General features: G+C 39.4%; 2 protein-coding genes across 3 annotated transcripts in view; one reads left to right on the top strand and one right to left on the bottom strand.

Moving 5' to 3' along the window:
• The window catches only part of cecr2 (CECR2 histone acetyl-lysine reader), a 142,945-nt gene extending 136,355 nt beyond the window's left edge, over positions 1 to 6,590 (bottom strand). The window contains exon 1 of the mRNA XM_067999628.1: positions 6,409 to 6,590. Within this exon, the coding sequence (XP_067855729.1) occupies positions 6,409 to 6,549 (141 nt within the window). The 5' untranslated portion in view covers positions 6,550 to 6,590. The remainder of the gene's footprint in view (positions 1 to 6,408) is intronic.
• A 270-nt stretch (positions 6,591 to 6,860) lies between these two features.
• Positions 6,861 to 19,178, top strand: part of ada2a (adenosine deaminase 2a) — a 61,157-nt gene continuing 48,839 nt past the window's right edge. The window contains exons 1-2 of one of the 2 annotated variants that reach the window (XM_067999630.1): positions 6,861 to 7,092; positions 7,317 to 8,199. In XM_067999630.1, coding sequence (XP_067855731.1) covers positions 7,884 to 8,199 — 316 coding nt within the window. In that variant the 5' untranslated portion in view covers positions 6,861 to 7,092; positions 7,317 to 7,883. The other variant, XM_067999629.1, reaches the window with a different exon arrangement.

The following is a 19,178-nucleotide window of genomic DNA, read 5'->3' on the forward strand; positions in this document are numbered from 1 at the left end:
ATCTAGGTAATTTTGGAAAATTAATACCAATGCATCTACTATCTCTGCAGCCACTTCTTTTAAGACCCTAGGATGAAGTCCGTCAGGACCTAGGGACTTGTCAGCTTTTAGTTCTAATATTTTTTTCAGAACCCTTTCCCTGGTGATTGTAAATGTTTTAAGTTCCTCCCTCCCTTTCACCTCTTGATTCACCATTATTTCTGGCATGTCTTTTGTATCCTCTACACAAAATATCTGTTAAATTCATCCGCCATTTCTTTATTCTCCATTGTTAATTCCCCAGACTCACTCTAGAAGACCAACACTCACTTTACTTACTCTTTTCCTTTTTAAATACCCGTAGAAACTCTTACTATCTATTTTAATATTTCTAGCTAGCTTTCTCTTGTACTCTAATTTCTCCCTCCTTATTTTTTTAGTCATTCTTTACTGTTTTTTATATTCTGTCCAATCTTCTGACCTGCCGCTAATCTTTGTGGAATTGTATGCTTTCTCTTCCAATTTGATACTATCTTTAACTTCCTTAGTTAGCCACGGATGGTACGTCCTTCCCCTAAAGTCTTTCTTTCTCACTGGAATGTATCTTTGCTGCATTATATGGCAGAAACAAAATGCAAAGGACACTTGCAGAAACTGAACTGTAATCAATTTACATTGGAAATTGTTTTAAAGTCCTCTGCATTGGGAGATTTTTCTTTTTTATCTTCAAATATAACACCACACAAGATAAATTTGCACCTTTTTTCAACAATTGTTTTGCAAATACTGCAGGTTAGCTTCCAGTGTCACTTAGCATTCCTACCGTCTGCGTTCTAATAAACAAATTCCTTATTCTTACTTAAATGCAGTACAGAGGTACTCACGTGCTGATCTGCATAACTGCTCATCAGTGTGCACATTTCTTACCTGAAACACTCTTGGCCTTGCTCAAACTTTAACTAGAAAACGCATTTCATGACCTGATAAAGTATTTTTTCTTGGGGTGGCTTGATTTGATACAGTGGTGCAAGAAGTATTTGGAGAGGAAAATTACTACAAACAGCTCATCCAAAACTCTGCTGCCTGTATACTGCCCTGCACCCATGTCCTTGCCAAACTGGTCACCCGATACCTCAAATTTTAAAATTCTCGTTACTGTGTTTACTTCCCTCCATGGCCTTGCTCCCCCCTATCTCTGTAACCATCTCCAGCACTACAACCTCCCTTCCTCCACACCCCTGAACTTTCCGTTCATCTGACTATAGCCTCGTGTATCCTCCTTTCGCCCCACCACTGGTAGCCATGCCTTTTGCTGCGTAGGCCTCATGCTTTGGATTTCCCATCCTACCTCCTCCGGCGCCCTCTCCTCCTTTAAGACCCACCTGATTTTGACCTAGTTTTTGGTAATCCCTTCGAATCTTTCCTCCTTTAGCTCAACATCCATTTTTTTTCCGCATTATGCCTCCATGAATCCCCTTTGGGCGTTTTTCTACATTAAAAATGTTAGTTAAATGCAAGTTTTGTTAAACTGTGCTACTGTGCATTTTTACAAAATGTAAACTGTTTTACCATTCCCTTCACCACATCTCATTTTTCCCAGCCTTTAAAAACACTGTGGAGTAACTACGTAGCTACTAGGTGCTCAGGAGTCTGTTGACTCACTTTCCACTTTTCCCTCCCTCCTAGTGGTAAAGCATCTTCTTTCAACTCAATGGCCTAGAAAGACTGGCTGAGATTGGGAACCCACCATGTAATGTACACTTGAATCCAACCCCTGTGTGACACACCACATTATTACATCAATATGATGTACTAATAGGCTACCATAAACAATAAGATTAAAAAGAAGCTGAAGTAACATTTTCACTTGATTTTTACATTAATGTCATTTAATTTGAAAAACAAAACAAATATCTTCTTTTACTCCGGATAATGACAACTCTGTTACATATCATCTAGCTCCTATGACGACTGCAAACTTTCTACAATAACTGAAACAGCTTAGAATCATAGAACTTTACAGCACAGAAGGAGGCCATTCGACCCATCGTGCCTGTGCTGGCTCTTTGAAAGAGCTATCCAATTAGTTCCACTTCCCTGCTCTTTTCTCATAGCCCTGCAATTTTTCTAATTCCCTTTTGAAAGTTACTATTGAATCTGCTTCCACCATCCTTTCAGGCAATGTATTCCAGATCGTAACAACTCGCTGCATTCAAAAAATGCATCCTCATATCCTCTCTTTTTTTTTTGTCAATTACCTTAAATCTGTGTCCTCTGGTTACCAACCCTCCTGCCAGTGGAAACAGTTTCTCCTAATTTTGGACAGAATAAATAATGAGGGGTTTTAACACCTCTATTAAATCTCCTCTTAACCTTCTATGCTCCAAGGAGAGCAATCTCAGCTTCTCTAGTTCCTCCACATAACTGAAGTCCCTCATCCCTGGTACCATTCTAGTAAATCTCCTCTGCACCACTCTAAGGCCTGGACATCCTTCCTAAAATGTAGCGCTCAGAATCAGACACAATACTCCAGCTAAGTCCTAACCAGTGTTTTATAAAGGTTTAGCAAAACATCCTTGCTTTTGTACTCTATGCCTCTATTTATAAAGCTTCCTGTCAGCCCTTTTATGCTGTACATATTTCTGTCAATTTGATATTTCATGAAACATCAAACATTCCTAATCAGGCATTCTGAAGTTTAAAAAAATTCAAAATTATTTGAAATTTACATCCACAAGCCATTACGATCACAAGTGAATAATCACAAATTTAAAATCTCCATAATTATTTTGTCCTTATATACTTGGCCAAAATCTATTCTGAGAGGCAAATTACTAACATTAGAACTTGAAAATATATAAGACAGATGTCAGGATATTAACACCACATGATTCATTTTTCAGAACTAATTTTACTAGTAATCGCTTTCCATCAGAAACCAGTGGCAAGCACATTACAATAGTTTAAAAGTTACATATACAAACAAAATATATATCTGGCAGCTGAGCTATTAGAGTATTCTCATTCCCTTTTGAAAGTTACTATTGAATTTGCTTCCACCATCCTTTAGTTTCCACAAAAGGATTAACAAATGTTTTGAGACTAAAATATGGCCATAGTTTAATGTCCACAATTTATCCTTTGAGCAGATTTATTGCGAATGGAGCTAAAAAAAAAGTAAATGACAAGATTGCAATGGTTTATCTTTGTAATATAGTACTTCTTGGTTTGTTTATTTTTTAAAAAAGAGAACACGTTTGCTAATTTGTAAAATGGAAAATAAAAAAAAATGAACCTGGAAGCACTCTGATTAAGGAATATTGAAACATACCTGTACCAGACCTGAAACATAAAATGGTTCTCATTCTTCAGTTTGTAAAGATAAAACTGCTAGGAATAGAGCTATTCTTTGCACTGCATTTGTCATCAGATTAAGATCTGGGATTTTGATTAGATGAGAATTATTGTAAACTCTCCAAACACATGGACTAGCTCAGCCTCAAAGATGCCAGTGAGAACTCATGTCACAGAAAATAATTCTACAAGCTAACCTACAATGTAGTGACAATAATATACTCAAAGGCTTGCATTTATCTCTTTCAGTACAGCTGGGTACTGCAGCACTTCAGTTGGAGTGAATTTTGCCATTCGGCAAACACATATACCTTCTCATTCATGACTTGCTTTAAATAATTAAGCATTACATCGTGAGACACTTAAGAAATTACTTCAGTAGTTATGCTGGTGGCCTATTGTACAAAGTATTAAGTACAGTATTTTTCCCCTTCTCCCCTGAAGGCAGAGTCATGCTGGTGTACAGTTCCATAAGTGCCAAGTACCTTCTGATGTTTTGCCTAAATGGCCATTCTTCATGTGTGAGCACCGCACCACACCACAGCCAGATTCTATTTTCACTTGACATTCACACACTACACCGGAACTATTGAGGCCAATTGTAGTGCCTCAATTGTCGTCGCTACTGAGGTCAGGCAACTCAACATAAGCCAGGGATTGAACATGGAGTCTTTCTGGTCTGTATGGTTCTGTTCTATATTGTGCAGTGCATTTACTAACTCTGCCATTGGTAACAGCAACCTTTGAATCAAAATCACTATTTCTTAAGTAACCTACTTCATACCAGACATGCAGTCTCTGAACCAATTGTATAAACTTCATGTCAGTGAACACCTGAACATTTTAAACATTTCAGCTTCTCACAAAGATACATCCATTTGCTAAATACACCAGAACTACATCATAATCAATAACACATGGTGTAGGACTGTAACACCCAATCTCACTATGGTATCATTCCATGGCCAGAATTGTAAAATGCATCAATAGACAGCATTTAAACGACCTTAAATAAATACTAACCTATATGCCACATGTACTGTACAAATGCAAGGTATGATTGGTACCAATGGTTTATGGAATAAGTATCACTTACGCAGTTGATGCCACTCATTCATTGTTGTGAACCACTAGTACCCATCATATTGTTTATGCATTAAGAAAACTCTGGACAAATTTATGTAATTGGAAAAGGAAATAGAGACTTTGAGATTTGTCTCCAAATGACATCAACGTTTTAAAGTTCTGCAGTTTAACTGATACTTTAAAGTAAACATGGTAAACACAGTAACACCTCCAACACATGATTATCCAAACTGCACGCTAACTGTACCATACAAAGTGACTAATGTATGCAACAAAAAAAACATTTGCTACCAAGGACAGCAACACCCAGTCAGTTGAAGACCGAGCTGTGAAATCACGCTAAAAACGCACAAAAAACCAGCAATTTTTCCAGATCCGCAACCAAAATAATTTGAAAAGTGTCAGGATACAGACTATCATGGAGGTACGTTTGGATGCACTATTTAGGTAAAGCACGGGAGATGGGAAAACAAACAAACCAGTGAATAGATTTGGGGGGGGGGGGGGGAAGAGAAGAAGAGGGCAGCAGGAGGTTAAAAGGTAAGATGTCCTTAAAGATTAAAATGGAACTGGTCACTCCATCTTAGGAATGGGCCCTAAGTTTTAAAAATATTAACCAATTCCTGGGATTTTCTTTTATAATAAATTGCAAAAACACAGCATGAAACGCATTTATAACTAGAAATCTATAACGCTAGAGGAGAAAATAAACAACTTGTTGCATTTCAAAAACGGAAAGTAAACTTATTCCTCAATATGAACTAAAAAAAACCTAACCCAGCTGGTGGCTGGTTGACACATCGTTAAACCCACCAAGGTAGCACAAGACTGAATTTTGCTCACGGTTCCATTCTGCGAGAAGTACGAGCTTTGTTTTGAAAAGCTACAGAACATGCCGTAGAGTAAATATACATTCGACGATAAAATCACACCGGAGACACCAACTCAATTCGAGGATTTGATTTTTCGCTTGCAACTTAATGTATACCAAAAATTACATTTTATTTGGATTTCAAAAAAAAAATCGAAACAAAAACTTCTCCTACAATCACAAGCAAACAACATTCGTTCTGAATTAAGCCTTTCAACTCCCCTCCCCTCCCATGAAAATAGCTTCAAACAATAGGTTCACGGAACAAAAACAACAATGGGGAAAGGGATAAGAAATCGGTAAGAGCGGGGTGAATGCATGTGTTTAATTTTACCTCAAACCGAATGATTTTCTGAATTTCGTTTCCGATATGGGTATTTAAAACCTCCCTTAAACAGTGTTAACGAATGTGCTGTTTTCTTTAAATCCCTGGATAACAGATATCGAATATAACATTGCCCATCACAACTTTAATTTGTTACACTTATTTTCAATCAACAGTGGCGAAATGTAACGAAATACTCAGTGACTCACCGATGAATCAAGTTATTTGCGAAACGCACGATTAATCTGATTCCAGAATATATTTGTTAAAATGTACATTACATGTAGTGGGAAATATGCGCGTTTCCGGGGCTTTTTCTACCAAAAATTTAGTTTAAAAGGGCAAACTGCTAACTTTGTAAGCAGCATGTGGTTCTTCTTTCTCCTAACAATGCCATTGCTGTGATGGATGGGTGGCAGAGCAGATCCTGAAGAGCAGCAGCACCTTATCGGGAGACACGCTCCCTCTTACTAAACAAACACACTACTATGTCCTCCCCCCTCCCCATCGAAGAGATGCAAACTTTATTGAACTTTTAAGTAGGGACAAACGTTTTATTAAAAAAAGGCAAACAACGATGATTAAAGTCCGCACTGGCCCATCATTGACTGCAATCGAGCGCTTTTAGAACCACAATAGAATCCAGCCAGCAGCTGGGAGGCGAGATTGACACCCTGCATCCACATGATTACAAACTTTAAATTCTTCCAAATGACAAGGGCTTAGAAACGCAACTTAATAATTTACAGGAAAGGAGGGTCTCATAACTAATTAAAGGCAAAAATAAAATTACCTCAATTTCGAAGTCCGGGAGCCCAAATGCTGTCCTGAATAATGAGCAAAAGTGTGCGATGGCGGGTACTTCCCACCAAGAACGAATTTCTTCTACCGAAACGGTCGAAGATGGACATTCCTCGGACATTTTAAATAGCATCAAATCCCCCTTTTCACATGAGATAGTTTTCCTCGAACTTCTTTTCCTTGTGTTCCCTCCCTCCCCCCCCTCCTTTTCCAGTCTCCTAATTACGACTGGCGTAACAAATGTGCTGGGTATAACTGGCTGCGCTGCCTGCCATGGCCGAGACTGCTACTCTCCCTCAGTCAGTGCAAGCGTGCGTGTGTAATAATGTAACAATCTAGCAGCCCCATTCTCGCCAAGGAACAGATGGCCAGGCAACAACAGGGGAGCACTCCAATTCCTCAGCACACCGGAGGGAGACAAGGCCAAACTCCACCGCTCGCCGCTTGGGACATCACTTCATTAAAACCACCCAACCTGCACATTACAATCAGAACCTGGTTTCCACAATAACCGCGGATGCACCTGATAGACCGAGGCCAAGACAGTTCTTTCTATAATTGATATTTCTGAGCGGCTGCTCGGCTACAACACCCCCACAGGATAGTGTGAGGGCTCCGTGCCTGCCACAGGATGTGACGATACGGTCTCTTGGGTGCGAGCCAATCGGCTGAGCGGGTGGGTTGAGAGTAGTTTTTTGTTGGGTCCAGGGATTTAATATTTTGGTTGCCCCGCGGTGTTTTAATGACGAGTTCTTTAATGAGACTGAGCTGTGTTTAGGGGCTTGGTTTAGCTGACCTGAATTGTTCCTTTACCTAGTCCCCCAACCCCCCCCCCCCCCCGCCCTGTATTTTGTGATAACTGGCGCCAAAAGCCCGATTATTTGATGTGTTTATTGGCAGAAGTGGGCGAACGTTCGTTTGGATCACACAAGGTTCCATTCTCACTGTCGGACCGTTCGAAGCGATTGTTCAAATGGGTGGAACGAGAACGCTGCCGGGTTTGGGGTTAGTCCGAGGGTAAACGACCACATTCCGAAGGGTTTTCCCCGGTGACGGACGCAACGGGGCAGTGACACAGCTTGCACGCCTGGCAGTTCAAAATAAAGACTTTGGTCGTCTTCTATACCTTTTTTTTTTGTTTAATTTTGTTATGTGCTCTCGACTTTTAATCCTTATCCCCTTCAAAAGTTGTAACTTCCCCCAATGATAATCAGCAGAGCTGTAACTTAAAATAGTCTCCTTCTGTAAGGGGATCAGGGTGCAGAAATGGTTTGTTTTTCACACGTGAGTATCGTAATGAACTCGAACGTTTACTTAAAAGGGAAGTGTGAGTTGCTTGTGGAAGCGAAAGTTCAGATTTAGTTGCGTTTGTGTGAGTTTAATCGCTAAGGTTGAAGTTCTAACTGGTTGTGCCTTTAGTGTTTTACTAACTTTGAATATTGTACATAGCCGTGTGGCTTTTTGAAAATGAGTACACCAAATTTCAGAAAACAGACAGCTGTGTTTTCAGTTTTCTTTTGTTTATTTGCTATGTGTCAAACGTTTCCAACTCCGGCCGATCGAGATAATTTGATGAAACTGGAGCAGCTCGAATTTACTGGCGGTAATCTTCTATCACCCGGAAAAGAACTCCAGGTTAATGATATACTTAAGAAAATAAAAGCAAAGGAAATAGCCGAAGGAATGGAAAGTGGTAAATTCCCACCAGCCATGCACTTTTTCAGAGCAAAAGAACTAATTGAACAGAGCGCAGTTTTTAATATTATACGGAAGATGCCCAAAGGTAAGCATGTAATCTGGTTTATTAATAGAAAATTATGTACTGGGTTACGGATACTTTCTAATACCTATTTCCAACTTTATTTAGTGCATGCTGTGAAATAGAATCGCTGTTGTATTTTTTTTATTGCAAATTTAAGGTCAAATAACCACTATGATTAAATGCTACCCGCTTTGGTGACTGCGCATGACTGAAAATAGGTTTAAATGGAGGGTTCTTGGGGAATTTCATGAGTGCCGAAGTTTACTGTAACTATCGTGTTTGGGCAGCTTGTCTCATCAAACTCTTTTGGATTAATACTGTGGATGTGAGATAGAATAGTATCTATCAATGGAGCATAGCTTTCCAGATGTTACTGGCGAATCAGAGGATGTGCTGTTTTATAATTATGCTATGTAAAATAGAATGTAGGTGTGCGTCCCTTTAAGAGTAGAAGGTATCATTGCTCTGCATTCTTAAATGTTGAATTCAGTTAGACTTCAGGTTGCAGATGACTTTGTTTTTGTTCGTCAATTAAGAATTTTTAGATACTGTGAAACAGAGCTGGAACATTATTTTGCATCTGTAATATAGAGGCAAGCGGTCCTAATAGTAAAAATCGCTTTTCTTAAAAAGTATAAACTTCCTTACGTTTATATGTAGCTTGGAGCTGTTCATTCAATTTTAGTTTGTTTTAACTTCTTTATGTCCTGCAGCTCTTGAGGAAATAGAAGTGAAGGCTAGGGAGAGCAGGGCTGAGGGGAGTCAAATGTGGGACGAATGACCTGATCATATGTGCTAGCATAAATGTATCTATAATTGTAAACAATTTTACAACACCAAGTTATAGTCCAGCAATTTTATTTTAAATTCACAAGCTTTCGGAGGCTTCCTCCTTCCTCGGGTGAATGTTGTTGGAAGGAGGAAGCCTCCGAAAGCTTGTGAATTTAAAATAAAATTGCTGGACTATAACTTGGTGTTGTAAAATTGTTTACAATTGTCAACCCCAGTCCATCACCGGCATCTCCACATCGTATCTATAATTGAGTATTTTACATGCAAGTATTATAGGGAAGTGTGTGATAGTTCTATATGCAAGACTTTTAATATTATTAGTTGATCTCCAGTGGCATTGCACAAGGGGATTCAAGACTTGTATCTGGGCACTCTCAATTAATTATTTCCATGTCTGTCTTGCACACTCAGGGATTATTATTTCATTTCATGTATATGCAGACTTTGAGGAAAGGTGTTGTGCCAGCATATGAACAGAACCTCTAAAATTTAATTAATTCTATTTTGCAGACAACAAATTACTTAATTTGCAGCCATTGGTCAGGTACTCTCGCTAAATTAATTTATTACTTCCATGCCTGCTTTGTATGATTGAGCCATTGTTTAATTTTATATGTACACATTACACAGATTTTGAAGAAAAGCATTGAACCAGCATATAAATGAAACCTCCAAGATTTGATTAGTTTGTACCTCACACACACATTATTCAATTTTTGGCCAGCAAGTCAGATGCCTTCACTGAATTAATTATTTCCATGTCATTTGCGTGCAGTTGGGCTATGATTTCATTTTATACAAACACATTTCACAGGCTTTGAAGAAAAGCATTGAGCCAGAAAAGAAATAAAACCTCCAAGATTTTATTCATTAATATCTGCTAAACAAATTATTTAAATTTTGGCTGGCCGGTCAGATGACTTCATTGAATTATTTTCCCTTGCTGCACAATTTTTAAACACTTATTTTTCTTTATGGAAATCAATTTGATCATGGAGAAAAAAAAAGAGTAGGCAGAGATAGTTATGATTAAACAAAAAAGCTGATAATTTTGTAAATTGACAACTTGTTCAGCAGAGGTAAAAATTCTGTTTAGAGCTCCGTACTGAGGCCGTAACAGCTAAACATGAACCATTTGAGTCTTATTGGTACTGTAAAGGTAATCAGCAAACTATATGTCAATAAGCATTACTTGGACTTACTATCTTTTAGGATGGAATGTATAGAAATAATTAACACATTGGAAAAGTAGAATACTTTTGTAAGTATCTTTTGATCACTTTTGTAAAATGTGAACTTTTGCAGATAAATCTACCGGCTTAGAGGTAATGCGTATAGTTTATTAACACAGCATTATTATTGTCTCAGTTTGCTGTGCTGGCGGGCGGAGGGAGGTTTGTGCCTACAATTACCTAACAGTGAGTTCCTAAGCTTGGTTGGAATGGTCTTGATTCTTTGCAAAGAAGGAAACTTGGTGAATGAGTCAAACTAGCAAAATAGTGTGCACCTACTAGTTAAACACCATCATTGACAGAAGCCTGGGAGGAGGTTGCCTGTCCGTGCTCTCAGATGGGGCATGATGTGTGCCTATTGTGTTTCTTAAAATTAATAATTAAACTTGATGGTAGATGATTTCACTGTGATCCAGCTCATGATCTACACAGTACTAATATTAGGAAAGACTAATCTAAAGCTGGAAATAGTGTGAGATTGGTAACTCCAGAATAAATTGCCGCATTTGGATACACATACAACCTGTTAATGGGATGATAGAACAAGCCTGCAAACTGTTGTGGATTATTTAGGGCTATTTAGGCAATAAGGAATGCTTGAATGCTCAGCCGAGTTGCAGGGTTTTGCAATGCCAAGAATTATTTTGGCATGGGACAGAGCTGGCATAGTAACGCAAAGGTGTATATGCCTTGGAATTCATCAGGTGCTTAATAAATAGAAATAAATTATATCAGAGGTGTCCAAGCTCCCTCTTTGGCCATTTAATTGCACCCCATGGAGCACTGTGGGTCACATGTAAACAATCATAATGTTGTTTGTAAATGATTTGATTTAATTTAACATTAAACGTTGTGACTAAATGTAATGAAATTCAGTTGACTCGGTTTATATAGTGATATTTGCAGGCTAGATCACTGAGCTACTCCCTGTTACAAGGCTGCACTTACCCAGTGTTACAATTTGATCTTCAAACCCAGATCTTTAACCCACATATAGATCAGTAGCAGCACTAAAATAAATATGAAAACCCATGAAATATCATAGTGATGATTGAAAGTAAATCTTATCAGTTGTGAATATATCACTGTCAATCAATGCCTATTGAAATCTAAATTTCTTCTTGGTTTTAATGCATAGTTTCACTGCCTAATGTTTTAACCAAAAAAAGTAACTGGGACAGTATGTAAAATGTTTTTAGAAGTGGAAAGAGAAAGAAACCAGATTGTCCTTAAAATTATTTTGTCAGTTTCTTGTACATTGCCCACTTGATGTGGAAGCTTCTGGGGTACTGACTATTGGATGAGTGTGTTAAGTTAGCGCAGACACTGGTTGTTAAGAGTTCTGTGTCCTGCCTTCTGCTGGCTACCCTCTCTTGTGGCTGAGATTCAAGGAGGCTGCACCAGGAAGAAGGATTGTGATAATCCTCCTGAGGCATTAAGGGGTATGGGGAGAGAGTGGGAATATGGTATTGAAATAGAGGATCAGCCATGATATTGAAGGGCAGAATGGCCTACTCCTGCGCCTATTTTCTATGTTTCTGTGTAAAGGTTTCTCTGGATCCAGCTGAGCTGGATCTGACAAATCACCTCTGCATTTGGCAGCATCCAGCCCTTTGCTGGGCATCTTGAGTATTTTCAATTCTAGTCATGATGTGGAGATGCCGGTGATGGACTGGGGTTGACAATTGTAAACAATTTTACAACACCAAGTTATAGTCCAGCAATTTTATTTTAAATTCACAAGCTTTCGGAGATTTTCTCCTTCCTCAGGCAAAAACATTTGCCTGAGGAAGGAGAAAATCTCCAAAAGCTTGTGAATTTAAAATAAAATTGCTGGACTATAACTTGGTGTTGTAAAATTGTTTACAATTTTCAATTCTAGGTGACCCTCTAAATTCTGAAGCACAGACTTGAAATTCTTGAATGATAAGTGACTGAACTGGCATTTCAGGTTTTTGGCTCATCATTGCCTTAGCTATGCATAGCTCTGCCACTTGGACTTTGCTTAACTTCACTCTGTCTTTTACACTTGCCCCTTCCTGCTTAGGTCCTCCATCTGATAAAACGCAAGAATTTACTCACATCTCTGCTTGGGCAGCCTTGGCTTAGTTCCCCAAATCCTCTGCCTTCACTGCTTTGGTTAATAAAATGCAGATTTCATATGAAAGGCAAATTTATCCGGGGGCTGTGTCTTTGTTGCTTCGTTTATATTTCTTTTGCCACTGCATTCAGTCGTTTGAATTTGGCGGGCTTGCTGGTTTGGAAAGGTATGTTCACAGTGTTGCTCCTTCCACCATTTAGGATTTATCAACCTTCGAAGGAACAGCCTTGAGAGCTGAACTTTCCAAACCACCAAGCCTGCTAAACTTTTACACAGGAGCATAAGAAATGTAACCGCAAATAGAAATGGAGTAAACAAGAGGGTGAGTTGCTGGATTTTGCAGGACAGATAGTAATTGAAATTCAAAATTAACATTTGAAAGTAAATGTATAAGGGATTTTACAATGCTGTGATAGCCAAGCACAGTAATGGTATTGTTTTACCAGGATCTAAGTGCTTACCTGCAATTGGTTAATGCAGGTTGCAAGATGTTAAAGAAACCAGACTAGATAGGTATTCCCTGCATTTTTACTCGGACAATATTCTTCCAGATTCTGACCCCTTTCTTGAAATACTATGAGCATCATGTATATGCAGAACACTTCTAGTCCCTTCAGTCCTCAAATGCTCTCTGGGAAGATGTTAATATCCTCGTAGGGTTGGTAATCCCTGCTGGGTCATGAATGGCATGGGAAATTTTGCCACCGGAAATTGAGTGATTTTTTTTTTTTACTTTCCCTTTGCGAGTGCACTGGCCTAGACTTATTCCTAGTTTGCACTGTGACTTCTTCAATGCTGAATATGATCATTTATTACAGCAACTTAATTCATCTAATGCAGGGAAATGTTGATGCGTCATTTTGTTGTGCTGGTTTAAAATGAGGATATAAAGGTTTTCTAAATTTAGGTTATAACCAATAAAACATGATCAGACACAAAACCGTACCATCAGTGTTTATTTATGTAATGCCAATGAACCCCCACAGATATAAAAAGTACATAAATTGACTGATATTTTTATCTTTGATCGAATTTCTACAACATCTTATCGTTTGATAAAGTGTCGCATGGAATAAAGGTGGCAGTAGTAACATGGATACAGAATTAGCTAAGGGACAGGAAACAGAGAATAGTGGTAAACGGTTGGTTTTTCGACTGGCGGGAGGCGTATAGTGGTGTTCCCCAGGGGTCAGTGCTGGGACCATTACTTTTCTTGATGTATATTAATGACTTGGACTTGGGTGTACCGGCACAATTTCAAAATTTGCAGATGACACAAAACTTGGAAGGGTAGTAAACAGTGAGGAGGATAGTGATAGACTTCAAGAAGATATAGACAGGCTGGTGGCATGGGCGGACATATGGCAGATGAAATTTAACGCAATAAAATGCATGGTGATACATTTCGGTAGGAAGAACAAGGAGAAGCAATATAAACTAGAGGGCATAATGCTAAAAAGGGTACAGGAGCAGAGATCTGGGGGTATATGTGCACAAATCGTTGAAGGTGACAGGGCAGGTTGAGAAAGTGGTTAAAAAAGCATATGGGAACCTGGGCTTTATAAATAGAGGCATATAGTACAGAAGTATGGAAGTCATGATGAACCTTTATAAAACACTGGTTCGACCACAACTGGAGTATTGTGTCCAGTTCTGGGCACCACACTTCAGGAAAGATGTGAAGGCCTTAGAAAGGGTGCAGAAGAGATTTACTAGAATGATTCCAGAGATGGGGGACTTTAATTACATGGATAGACTGGAGAAGCTGGGGTTGTTCTCCTTGGAACAGAGACAGTTGCAAGGAGATTTGATAGAGGTATTCAAAATCATGAAGGGTCTAGACAGAGTGGATAGAGAGATACTGTTCCCATTGGCAGAAGAGTCAAGGACCAGAGGACATAGATTTATGGTGATTGGCAAAAGAACCAAAGGTGACATGAGGAAAAACTTTTTTACACAGCAAGTGGTTAGGATCTGGAATGCACTGCCTGAGGGGGTGGTGGAGGCAGTTTCAATCATGGCCTTCAAAAGGGAACTGGATAAGTACTTGAAAGGAAAAAAATTGCAGGGCTATGGGGAAAGGGCGGGGGAGTGGGACTAGCTGGATTGCTCTTGCATAGAGCCGGTGCGGACTTGATGGGCCAAATGGCCTCCTTCCGTGCTGTAACCTTTCTATGATTCTATGATCTTGGCAGTAAGAGCTCAGCATCAATCCATCAGCCTGGCTTCAAATTCAAGCTAACTCCTGCATATAAGATTCAAACTAATCAACAACTGCTTCATCCTCAAAATTCCTTTCATTAGTTTACCTGATAATTAACTTTTTTAGTGATTACTAGCAATAACAAAACTTCAGATTTAGTGAAAAGGTAAAGTGGTTAAAAAGAAGCACTGAAACCTGGCTGCCCCCTTAATGTTACCATGCCTATTGATTTTATTGTTAAAGGGTGACACAAACTTGGTTTTTATTTATAACTCATGCAAGGTATCTTTTCCCCTGTAAGTCAGTGAACTTCAAAAAAATATAACACATCAAATACATAAGACAGTCTGAACATTTAAAACAGCACTGCTTTCACTATAAATTTACTTTCGAACCTAAGCAATATTATCCTTGTCTCTATTGTAGAATTTCTCAAAATGGTACAAAATCTTTGAATTTGTATTTAACTTGAGAACAAAGTCAAGGCTGACACTTCAATGCAGTACTGAGGAAGTGCTGTGCTGTCGGAGATGCCATTTTCTGGATGAAAAGTATAACCGTGTCCCCATGGATGTAAAAAAAAATCCCATGGTATTTTTTTAAAGAAGAGCAGAATTCTCCCAGTGCCAACATTTATCCCACAACCTGCACCACCAAAAAACTGATTATCTGGTCAGTTGTCTCGTTGCTGATTGTGGGACCTTTCTGTTGCCAAATTGGTTACTGCGTTTCCATACATCACAACAGTGACTACAGCTCAAAAGTACTTCATTGGCTGTGAAGTTCTTTGGGACATCCTGAATCATGAAAGGCACTGTATAAATGCAAGTTCTTTTTCTAGTATATTAACTTGCATATTACGTGTACTCCCTGCCTCCGTTAAGCCTACTTCTGTACTCTTTTGAATTATGCTTTTTATGTCAGCAATTTGTCATAATACTTTATCAACATTTTAAAATGGGAAAATTCTATTTCCCTGTCATGCTATGGTTGTAGGTCTCCAACTACAAACTGGCACTGCACGAGTCACCCAGGTCCTCCTGCCATTTTGCTTTTTTTAACCTGATTTTTGGGTGTTTTCCCCTATTTTACAAATGTTTAAAAGCCAATTTTTGAAGTTTTACACCCACTATTTTGGGGCACCCAAGGCCACCCACTTATTGCAGTGTTTCCCTCCACCTGTATAATCTATTTGTAGACACCTGATTTCAGACCTACTTGATCCTTGTCTGGCCTTGAGTCTAGGCTTTGGCCACCAGATTGGGGTTGCGGCTGTCTACCACTCCTTCTTCCCTCCTGGTTTTATATCCTTGTTAGTAGTGAAGCCTTGGGCTTCAAGCATACCCCCTCTCTCCTTCCCCACCCCACCCCCCACCGCCCCACCCAGAGAAGGCGGCTATCCGGCCCATCACGCCTGTGTCAACTCTTGGCAAGAACTATCCAGTTAATCCCATTCCCCTGCTCCTTCCCCATAGTCCTGTAAATTTTTCCCCATCAAGTATTTATACAATTCCCTTTTGAAAGTTACTATTGAATCTGCTTCCACCACCCTCTCAGGCAGTGCCTTCCAGATCATGACAACTTGCTGCGTTTTTAAAAAAAAATTGTTTCCTCATGTCGCCTCTGATTCTTTTGCCAATTACCTTAAACATGTGTCCTCTGGCTTCCGACCCTTCTGCCACTGGAAACGGTTTCTCCTTATTTACTCTGTCAAAACAGTTCATGATTTTGAACACCTCTATCAAATCTCTCCTTAACTTTCTCTGCTCTAAGGAGAACAACCCCAGCTTCTCCAGTCTCTCCACCTAACTGAAGTCCCTCATCCCTGGTACCATTCTAGTAAATCTCTACTGCACCCTCTCTAAGATCTTGACAGCCTTCTGAAAATGTGGTGCCCAGAACTGAACACAATACTCTAGCTGAGGCCTAACCAGTATTTTATAAAGTTTTATTAATAAAGCTGAAGGATCCCATGAGCTGTTTTAACAGCCTTCTCAACTGGCCCTGCTACCTTCAAAGATTTGTGTACATACACTCCAAGGTCTCTATGTTCCTGCACTCCCTTTAAAATTGTACCATTTAGATTATATTACCTCTTCATTCTTCCTACCAAAATGTATCACTTCACATTTCTCTGCATTAAATTTACTCTGCCATGTGTCTGCCCATTTCACCAGTCTGTGCATGTCCTCCTGACATCTGTTACTATCCTCCACATTGTTTACTACATTTCTGAGTTTTGTGTCATCTGCAAACTTTGAAATTATACCCTCTATACCCAAGTCCAGGTCATTAATATATATCAAAAAGAGCAGTGGTTCTAATACCGACCCCTGGGGAACCCCACTATTTTTCCCTCTAGTCTGAAAAACAACCATTCACCACTACTCTCTGCTTTCTGTCCCTTAGCCAATTTTGTATCCACACTGCCACTGTCCCTTTAATCCTATGGGCTTTAATTTCGCTAACCACTCTATTATGTGATACTTTATCAAATGTCTTTTGAAAGTCCATAAACACATTAACCGCACTACCCTCATCAACCCTCCCTGTTGCTTCATCAAAGAACTCAAACAAGTTAATCAAACACGATTTTCCTTTAACAAATCTGTGCTGACTTTCATTTATTAGACCATACTTTTCCAAGTGCGAATTAATTTTGTCCCGGATTATTTTCTCTAAAAGTTTCCCCACCACCGATGTTAGGCTAACTGGCCTATAATTTCCCGGTTTATCCTTCCTTTCTTGAACAGGGGTGTACCATTTGCAATCCACCAGTCCTCTGGCACCGGCCCCATATCTAAGGAGGATTGAAAGATTGTGGCCAGAGCCTCTGCAATTTCCACCCTTATTTCCCTCAGTAACCAAGGATGCATCCCATCTGGGCCAGGTGACTTTTCTACTTTGAGTACTACCAACCTTTTAATTACCTCCTTTGTTGATATCCTATCCAATATCGTTACTACCTCCTCCTTTACTGCTACATTGGCAGCATCCTCTTCTCCGGTGAAGACCGATGCAAAGTGTTCATTTAGTATCTCAGCCATATTCTCTGCCTCCACAAGACCATCTTTTTTGTCCCTAATCGGCCCCACCCTTCCTTTGACTACCCTTTTACTATTTATATGTTTATAAGGACTTTTGGGTTTCCTTTTATTAGCTGCTAACCTATTCTCATACTCTCTCTTTGCCCCTCTTATTTCCTTTTTTTTAGATCTCTGTACTTTCTGTATTCAGCTTGATGACTCACTAATATGGGAAAGTGTGGTCTGTTCTTTGTTTTGCATTATTACGTGAAGATAAATTGTATTGTTTGAATTAAATAACTCTGATCATAACTATCATTCTGTATATTCACTTTACTGTGAAATAAAGCAACTTAGTGATTTATATCATGCCTCATCTCGTGAGTTGTTTGCTCAGCCCGCTTTAGAGAGATTGAAGAAGTGCAACAACAAAAGACACAGATTACCCAGTTCAGGTCACAAGGGGGTACTATTGTTACACGCTGAGTTACATTCCTGTGCAAGTAGATTTAGAGAAACGTGAGTCAACTCCCATTAAAGTAAGATGCTAAAATGGTTTATGGGAATGAACGATGTCACTGAAGACAAGAAGGTATCTACAGCAGACCTGAATTTGTAGCACACAGCCTGTAGCGTGTTACAAGCAAAAACACATCTTAGGACTGAGATTCCAGTCCCTCGATGTTTTATTGTTTTGGATTGTGTTCTAAAACAGAACGTTATCCGCTATGAACTAGTAAATTTAATGACAGCAGCACTTTCTTTGACTCTGTCTAATCAGATGTGTGGCCACTGTGATGCGAATGCAGGCATGATACTGGCACATTGTGTTAGTATAGGTGTGTCTGGGATGGTGTCCAATTTATGTTGGTAAATAAAGGTGATATTCATCCTGAAATCAAACTACTGTTATAAAAGTGCCAAAACCATGAGTTCCTAGTCAGTACTGACCTAAACCAGGCGTCTCTTAGGGGTAAATCTCAGTGATAATTTGACATATTGCCAGTAAAAACTGACTCGTGGATGCTTGTAGATACAAAACTAAGGATTGTGTTTGCCTTTTTTGTATTTGAAAATTTTTAATTATGATTTTTGCTGAGGTCTATTGCTGTAACCTAGGCTCAGCAATCAAATTCACATGAGCAGAATACTGGAGCTACTCTCTGTACTGCTGGGCAGTGGTCTCAGACTGGCCACATTACTCCAGTGCCCATTCACTTCAGTCCTAACTGCTACTTGTTCCCATCTGTACTGCCCGCTGCTTCTGATGACCACCTTGGGCAGGTAAAAATTCATGAAAAAAGTCTACAAAAGCTGAAATGGCTTCGTGTTAAATGCACTGCCTCTAAGCCATATGGAGGAGGAATAGCCCAGGTTAGACTCAGGTTGGTCTGCACTGAGTTAGCTGATCTCAACTAGGGCAGCAGTAGGGTGCCACAATTGGCCTCAACATCCACTGGTTAGGGAGTGTAAAAACTGGTTAATATTTGTGCTCCTGATTGCTATCTATTGACTCCTGGCATATGTGAATGTTTGGTGAGGACAGTGACTGGGTTCAGCTGTGATGTTAAATACCCTCAGGGACTCAGTGCTCAGCTTCACCTTGTCATTTGCTGCAGGGTACTATATTGCTGCTGTTACTGATG

This window comes from Heptranchias perlo, chromosome 18 (assembly GCF_035084215.1).
Source record: "Heptranchias perlo isolate sHepPer1 chromosome 18, sHepPer1.hap1, whole genome shotgun sequence".
NCBI classification, from domain to species: Eukaryota; Metazoa; Chordata; class Chondrichthyes; order Hexanchiformes; family Hexanchidae; genus Heptranchias; species Heptranchias perlo.